General features: G+C 35.3%; 1 protein-coding gene across 1 annotated transcript; it reads right to left on the reverse strand.

Annotated features, from left to right (window-relative positions):
• Positions 1–5,868: 5,868 nt before the first annotated feature.
• LOC128291904 (vinorine synthase-like) lies at positions 5,869–7,563 on the reverse strand. The gene is made up of 2 exons (XM_053027396.1): positions 6,130–7,563; positions 5,869–6,035 (listed from the first exon to the last, which is right to left on the reverse strand). The coding sequence occupies exons 1-2, from the start codon at positions 7,484–7,486 to the stop codon at positions 6,016–6,018; spliced, it is 1,377 nt and encodes a 458-aa protein (XP_052883356.1). The 5' UTR covers positions 7,487–7,563; the 3' UTR covers positions 5,869–6,015.
• Positions 7,564–8,534: the final 971 nt, after the last annotated feature.

An 8,534-nucleotide genomic window follows, 5' to 3' on the forward strand; every position in this document is an offset into this window, starting at 1 on the left:
ACTATTACATAATAATCCAAGAAACATACTCATAACAGGTTAGTCCAGTATGTTATTCTCTAACACATACCCATGTATTGATTTTGACATCCCTATGTCAATGACAACACTTTGTCATCAATCAACTACACATTAGTCTTAATGCATTATTATTGTTCAAGCCCACAATGATACTTGACTAATGACCTTTTAAGAATAATCATATTATTTTCAAGACTTTATTATTAATCAATTTATTTACACAAACTGAAATAACAATAGTAATGTCTTATATTAACAAACAAGGTAAAATAAGTATGCGATTACAATCATCACATGATTAGTATTTGGGCATACTCTAACATCTTCCTTACCAAAAAAGATTTTAAGTGTAAATTATGTTAAATTTTCTATATCAATTTTACATATCTAATTTATACTTAATATATATTTAGTGGAAAATAATTGAAGTGTAGTGTTTACAAGAATAGCGAATAAGTGCAAAGGGTTGATATATTGTATATTGAAATATTATGTTAACAAAGGCTAAATTGAAAAAGGCGTGAGTCTTTCCTTTGCATTACGGCTTTTGGTTGTAAGTGAAATGGAGCAAGATTCAGGAAAAAACATTAATCAAATGAAGAGGTCATTCATTTATTAATTTCCATTTTTCCTTCTCACCATTATGTTTAAATCACACAACATTGCCAATTTTTTAATTTCGATGTTAAGAAAAGGAGATTATTCTAATACGACACCACGCTACTTTTCAATATTGAAAATGTTGAGATGAATTTAACATTTTAACATATCAATCTATAGGGCCTATATTATCACAATCCATGAAATTTTAAATCCTAGATTAAATGTTTTAATCCCTGCATTGATTGTTTTATATTATCTATAGTAGTGTTGTTAGAATTAAGTGACCCAAATTCTTATTTAAATAAAATACGATGGAAAATAAAATAAAAGTAAAATCCATATAGAACTAGACTTCTTTTATTTTATTTTAGAATAAGGTTTTAAACCTTATTAAACTCCATCTATTTTATATTGATTAGGATAAGGTGTTTCAATCCTACTAGAATATGGCTTTGCAAGCCTATAAATAGACATAGTCTATTCCTCTTGTATTTGAGTAAAAATTTTTCGACATAGTGAATTTTCTTCTCCTGCCCGTGGTTTTTTTCGAAAGGGTTTCCACGTAAAATTTATGTGTTCTTTATTTTTATTTATTTTATTCTATTTTATTTTTCACAAATTGGTATCGAGCTTAGGGTTATTCATCTCGATCACGGTAATGGCGTCTTTGAAGTATGAAATTCATTGTTGGATCGCAACACCGATTTGCGTTGTGGCAAATTAAGATGCAAGCGTTCTTGCACAGATGGATCTAGAGAATGCCCTGCTAGGATAGATAAGATGCCTTCGACATTAACAGATGAAGAGAAGAAGCGTAAGGATCGAAGGCATTAACACAATTACATCGCATTTGTCCAACGAAATTTTGCAGGATGTGATGAAAGAGAAAACCGCATTGCATTATGGAAGAGGCTAGAACAAATATGTATGTCGAAAACTCTAACAAGCAAGTTGCATATGAAGCGGCGTCTTTATGCTCATCGTTTGGAGGAAGGTGCGTCGTACACGAACACTTAATGGTGTTTAAAGAAATTCTCTCAAACTTGGAGGCCATGGAGGTTCAAGATGATAAGGAAGATCTAGGGTTGATTCTACTTTGTTCGTTGCCCGTCTTATTCAACCTTTAGAGACACGATTTTATATAGCCATGAGTCTCTCACAGTTGATGAGGTTTATGATTCTTTAACCTCGTATGATAAGATGAAGCATCTTGTGGTTAAACCCAACTCTCGGGAGAGGGTCTCATTGTTCGTGGGAGACAAGACCGGAATGTTGATGATGATCGTGGTAGAACACAGGAACGGAATCCTCGTGGTAAATCTAAGGGTAGATCGAAATCTTCAAATAGAGGTAAAACTTGCAACTTCTGCAAGAAGAAAGGGCACATTAAATCTGAGTGCTATAAGCTACAAAATAAGATTAAAAGGGAGGCTGCGAATCAAAAGGGAAAACAGCCAGAAAATTCGGTGAAGGCGATGTTGTAGAAGACTACGGCGATGGTGAACTTCTAGTTGCTTCATCAATGATTCTAAAGTAAGCGAGAGTGGATACTTGATTCAGCTGCACCTTCCACATGAGTCCCAATCGGGATTGGTTTACAACTTATGAAACAAGATTCTGAAGGTGTTGTTTTGATGGGAAATAATGCTTCATGTAAAATCGCGGTGTTGGAACAATTAAAGTTAAGATGTTTGATGCGGTTGTCGGATACACAAATGAAAGTGGGGTTTTAAAGATTTCCAAAGGGTCCCTTGTTGTGATGAAAGGGCAAAGAAAGATTGCCAAGTTATATGTTTTCTGAGGTTCTCTTATTCTTGGTGATGCGCTTGTCGCTTCCTCTTCCTTGTCGATGATGATATTACTAAACTTTGGCATATCGCCTAGGGCATATGAGTGAGAATGGCATGGCGAATTAAGCAAAGAGGACTTCTTAATGGGCAAGGAATTTGCAAACCTGAATTTCTGTGAGCACTGTGTTTTTGGGAAGCAAAGAGAGTTCGATTCACTAGAGGAATCCATAACACGAAGGAAACGTTGGAGTATATCCATTCGATCGTGGGGGCCGTCGAGTGCCTTCGAGAGGTGGAGCTAATTATATGCTAACCTTTATTGATGATTTTTCCGAAAAGTTTGGGCGTTCTTCACAAGCGAAAAGCGATGTGTTTTCCACATTTAAGTCTTGGAAAATTATGATTGAAAAACAGACGGAAAGCAGATAAAATACCTCCGTGCAGACAATGGCTTAGAGTTACATTCGATGAGTTTAATAGATTGTGCAAGTCGAAGGATCATGAGACACTTGACGATTCGTCATACTCCACACAAAAGCGGCGTTGCGAACGAATGAACAGAACGATCATGGAGAAGGTTCGATGTATGTTGTCAAATGCCAACTTACGAAGTCATTTTGGGCGTAAGCGACCTCTCTCGCATGTTTTTAATCAACCGATCTCCATCCGTTGCCATTGAGAAAAGACTCCACAAGAGGTATGGTCCGTAATCCCGCTAATTATTCGATTTAAAGATTTTTGGGTGTCTGCGTATGCTCATGTTGATAATGGAAAATTGGAACCGAGATCCATTAAATGCGTTTTCTTAGTTATAAAGCTGGTGTAAAAGGCTATAAGTTATGGTGTCCGAAAATAGAAAAGTTGTGATTAGCAGAGATGTTGTTTTTGATGAAACGCTATGCTACCTAACTTATCTCTTAAAGACTCTTCCAATAAAGAAAACCAAAAGCGGTGGAGCATCGATTAATACTGAATCAACTCCTCAAGCCTAGTACAAAAATTGAGAATAGAGTTGCTTCTTCACCGCAATACTCTATCGCCAAAAACAGGACAAGAAGAGAAATTAAACCTCCAAAGAAGTATGCCGAGGTTGATCTAGTTGCTTATGCTTTAAATGTGGCTGAAGATATAGATGCGAATCAAGAGCCATTTAATTATTCGAGGCGATTAGTCTGTGAAGACTCGAGAAAAGTGGATGTTTGCTATGCAAGAGGAGATGGAATCACTCCACAAAAAGCAGAACATGGGATCTTGTAAAACTTCCTAAAGGTAAAAAGGCATTCGTTGTAAATGGGTGTTTAAAAGAAAGAAGGGACTCAGGAGTTGAAGAACCGGATATAAAGCAAGGCTTGTTGCAAAGGGTTACTGATCAAATTCCGAGTGGACTTCACAGATGTGTTCTCTCCGGTTGTTAAGCATAGTTCGATTCGAGCTTTGCTTGGTATTGTTGCCATGCATGATTTGGAGCTTGAGCGGTTAGATGTAAAACGCATTTTTGCATGGAGAACTTGAGGAAGATATTTACATGCAACAACCAGAGGGTTTTATAGTCTCAGAAAAAGAGGACTATGTTTGCTTGCTGAAAAAGTCCCTTTACGGTTTGAAACAGTCACCAAGACAGTGGTACAAGAGGTTTGATTCCTTTATGACTTCTCATGATTTCAAAAGAAGTAGTTTTGACAGTTGTGTCTACTTTAAGAAAAAACAGTGATGGTTCTTTTGTGTATCTACTTCTTTATGTTGATGACATGTTGATAGCAGCAAAAGATAAAAGAGAGATAAGAAAGGTTAAAGCCCAACTAAGTGAAGAATTTGAGATGAAAGATTTAGGACCAGCAAAGAAGATACTTGGTATGGAGATTCTCAGAGATAGAAAAGCAAGTAAATTGTACCTAAGTCAGAAGGGGTACATTGAGAAAGTTCTTTGCAGGTTCAATATGCAGAGTGCTAAGCCTGTTAGTACTCCTTTAGCGACCCATTTCGACTTTCATCGGCCTTATCTCCTCAATCGATAATGAGATTGAGTACATGTCACATGTTCCATACTCTAGTGCGAGAGGATCTCTCATGTATGCTATGGTTTGTTCACGCCCGATTTATCATATGCGATCGGTCGATTAGCGATACATGGCGAATCTGGTAAAGAACACCGGAAAGCGATTCGATGGATTTTAAGATACTTACGAGGCACTACTAATGTTTGCTTACAGTTTGGAAGAACTAAAGATGGAGTTATAGGGTATGTTGATGCTGATTTTGCTGGAGACCTTGATAGAAGAAGATCTCTCACAGTTACGTCTTTACAATCGGAGGTTGTGCAATTAGTTGGAAAGCCACTTTGCAAACTACGAGTCGCTTTGTCTACCACTGAAGTGAGTACATGGCGATTCTTGAGGCTTGTAAAGAAGCTATTTGGTTGAAGGACTATTTAGTGAACTCAATGAAGACCTTCAAATCAAGCACGAGATTTTGTGACGATCGAGTGCCATCTTTCTTACAAAAGATCAAATGTTTCATGAGAGAACAAAACACATTGATATTCGGTATCATTTTGTTCGTGATATTATTGCTCGTGGTGATATTGTTGTGAGCAAAATTAGCACTCATGAAAATCCTGCAGATATGATGACTAAGTCACTTCCTATAACCAAGTTTGAGCATTGCTTAGACTTGGTTGGTGTTCATTGTTGAAGTTAAACCCTTAAGGGGTTTTTGGAAGAGGTGAAGAACTTGTTTATTGAAAGTTCGCGATGAAGAACTTGTTCATTGAGAATTTGTGTCAAGGTGGAGATTGTTAGAATTAAGTGACCCAAATTCTTATTTAAATAAAATACGATGGAAAATAAAATAAAAGTAAAATCCATATAGAACTAGACTTCTTTTATTTTATTTTAGAATAAGGTTTTAAACCTTATTAAACTCCATCTATTTTATATTGATTAGGATAAGGTGTTTCAATCCTACTAGAATATGGCTTTGCAAGCCTATAAATAGACATAGTCTATTCCTCTTGTATTTGAGTAAAAATTTTTGACATAGTGAATTTTCTTCTCCTCCGCCGTGGTTTTTTTCCGAAAGGGTTTCCACGTAAAATTTATGTGTTCTTTATTTTTATTTATTTTATTCTATTTTATTTTTCACAAGTGTAAATCCTAAACAATTTATATCATGTCTTTTAAAATCAGAAAATTATTTATAAAAATTGTGAAATTTTTAATATATTTATTTCAATAATCAGTATATATTAATATTTATGTTTAACTTTAATTTATGGATGTGTTAAAATGATATTTTATATGTTTAAAATAAATAGTTAATTAGCTAAATGCTTATTTATCATTTTAATTTAACTTAAATAACTGTTTTATTTAATTAAAACTTTAATAATCCTACTTATCGCTGTATTAGGAGTGAATCTAACATAATTAAAAGAAAAAACAACAACATAAATCCATTGTTTATCTCAATCAAACATAAAGAAGCCTATATTGAAGCGAATTAAGCAATGACAATAACAAACAGAAGTAACTTCAAACGCATACAATAGCAAGCAAAGATCATAAAAACAGAAGTTTCTCCAAAACAACTCAGATCTTTCCACTCAGAGTTTCGCCATTGAATCTGCAATTGCCAAAAAAAAAAAACACAAAGATTTTGGTTATTAACCGAAACTAGTTTAAACCATAGACACAAAGCAAATTGAATAAAAAAAAACCTTGTTTTTTTGCTTTAAATTTGCCCATGGATGGATTTGGAGAAGCAAAAGCTAGGAAGTCGGGATCATGTTCCAGAACAGCCATAACTTTGTCGGGTAGAGTAACCCATGCTTCAATGGAGTTGTGATGCCTAGCCTGTTTTAGAATAAAACGATCGCTGAATCCTGGGTTATGGCTATCGACCCCTGGGATGCTAAACAAACTCGACTTTCCCCACCCAAAATCTTGTTTCCCGTCTAGTGTATTCAACCAACTCACTAAAGTGTAAAACTCTGCATTTCCTTTTGAAACCATTTCTGTTATCTCAGTTTGTTGCTCTTTTATAGTTTTAAATCCTCGGAGAAGATCCTGGGAATACTTATTCACGCTTTTCACTGCTTCACTCACTAGATAAGCCAACTCAGTTAACTCCACATCTTTCCCAACTGAGTTATATGTGGTAGTTGGCAACAAATACAGATTCCCAATTGAATAATCTGGTAGTTGCGGTTTCATTTTTCGTCGAATATTCACCGTCTGGCATAAAATAGCTGGCTTTCGACTTCCTGAAATTGATCTAGAAGCCTGGATGGCATGTTTCCATAAGAATGCACCCAGAGATGCAACTCGGGAAGGCTGTTCCAAGCTTTTGCTTTTGGCTTTGAACATTAGGGTGGCAATTGCATTGGCATCAAACACGAAACTCCTTGACTTACGCCTGCCTTCGTTGAACAGCAGGCGTTTCAAGTTGATACTTGTGGGCATCGACTCCATTGGAGGAAAAAACCTTGACCCTGCCTCTAACAAATCAGGATCCGGTATTTCACCATTAGAGCCGAGACTAAAAGCTGCCCAAGTTTTCAAGAAACAAGAAATGGTTGTCGCATCGATGATCTTGTGTAAACAGCACAAAGCTAGTGCAATCCCACCGCAATCGAAGATGTTTACTTGAATTCCCAGTTGGGGTAGCGCTGAGTAGTCTTGGAAAAAACAAAAGGGTCGGCAAGGAAGCAACTGTTTCAGTGCCTCTAGCTCTGGTACTTCACCAGTTCCCTCAATGAAATCAGATAATCGGCCTTTCACCCTGGCTTCAACAAATGGAACTCCTTCATCGTAATGACTGATAAAGAGGTTGTTCCTTGTCCGACCAGAGAGAGGGTAAAACTGAGTCAAAGCTTTCGGCAGTGACTGTTTCAGTTTATTTGAGAATTGGGAACCGTCGATATGGGAATCACAAGGTTTGGGGTAAAAGAAAATGAATGGAACATAATTTGTTGTACTGACTTGGTCTATAAGGGAAAGCTGGAATGGCTTCAAAAGATGAAGCTTTGAAGAAGAGGGCTTAACCATTTGCTTTGATGTTATTTGAACTTCCATTTCTGCAACAATTGCTATGAAACCGTACAAAATGTAAGCTTAAACATCTAATCACAAACGGGCCATCTATTCTACTTATAAGCAAAGCCGGTGACTCGCCCATTAAAATATAAAGAAGTATTTTTTTTTTAAAAAAATCTTAAAAAAATAGGGAATTGAGTCATTTGGATTTTTTCCATGTATCACAATTGTTTCCAAAATAATATAAATTCATCATAATTAATTCACCGTAATTGGTTAATATTGTATCACAGTTAATTACAGCTACATGCTTTTCAAGAAATGTATTTAATATGTATTTTTCCTTATAATTAGTTAATATATATTTATCATAATTAATTTACATAATATAATTTACCATAATTAGTTTACATAATATAAAGTCACCATAATTAGTTTAAATGATATAAATTCACCATAATTAATTTCCATATTTATGTTTCAAATTAATTACAACTCTATTTAATTGAAAAAATCATATTTAATATGTAAAAAGATTCATGGACTAAAATTAATGAGAGAAATACAAAAGTACTTCTTTTTTAAAGAAAAATCAAATACTTCATTAAAAAGACTATATAAGGCACACAAAATCAACGAGGAAAGGCGAAACTAAACCCAAGCCATCAGACTGTAAAACATTTAAAAACAAGTTGGAATAATAGAAAAAATAGACGGATTTGCATGAAACAAGCTTGGCCATGCTAGAATGTGAGCAACCTAGTTGGCAGACTATCAGACACAACAAAGAATAAGACTTTGAAATTGCGTATGCAAAAAACAACAGTCCTTTAAAAGGGCACCAAATTCTAAAATGCTTGGTCGAGCCAATCGAATAGCATTGAACACCTCCAAACTATCACCTCCAAACAATCACATTGACCATGCCCTCCAATTTGAGCCATGAGAGAGCTTCTTAGACCGAAAACACCTCAGCTAGCAGGAATTAAGCAATTCGACAGGAACTCGAGAAAGCTTTGACAAACAACCCTTTTTCATTTCCCACATAAATATATTTTTTGATTTCCCTCATATTTCACATTTTATT

The sequence above is a fragment of the Gossypium arboreum genome, chromosome 4 (genome assembly GCF_025698485.1).
Source record: "Gossypium arboreum isolate Shixiya-1 chromosome 4, ASM2569848v2, whole genome shotgun sequence".
Taxonomy (NCBI): Eukaryota; Viridiplantae; Streptophyta; class Magnoliopsida; order Malvales; family Malvaceae; genus Gossypium; species Gossypium arboreum.

What these genes read in the sequence shown, in the direction of transcription:
- LOC128291904 (XM_053027396.1), bottom strand. Translation starts at nt 7,486, where the DNA reads ATGGAAGTTCAAATAACATCAAAGCAAATGGTTAAGCCCTCTTCTTCA. An exon ending in ATTTAAAGCAAAAAAACAAG is followed by an intron (nt 6,036 to 6,129) that starts GTTTTTTTTTAT and finishes TGGCAATTGCAG; the next exon opens with ATTCAATGGCGAAACTCTGA.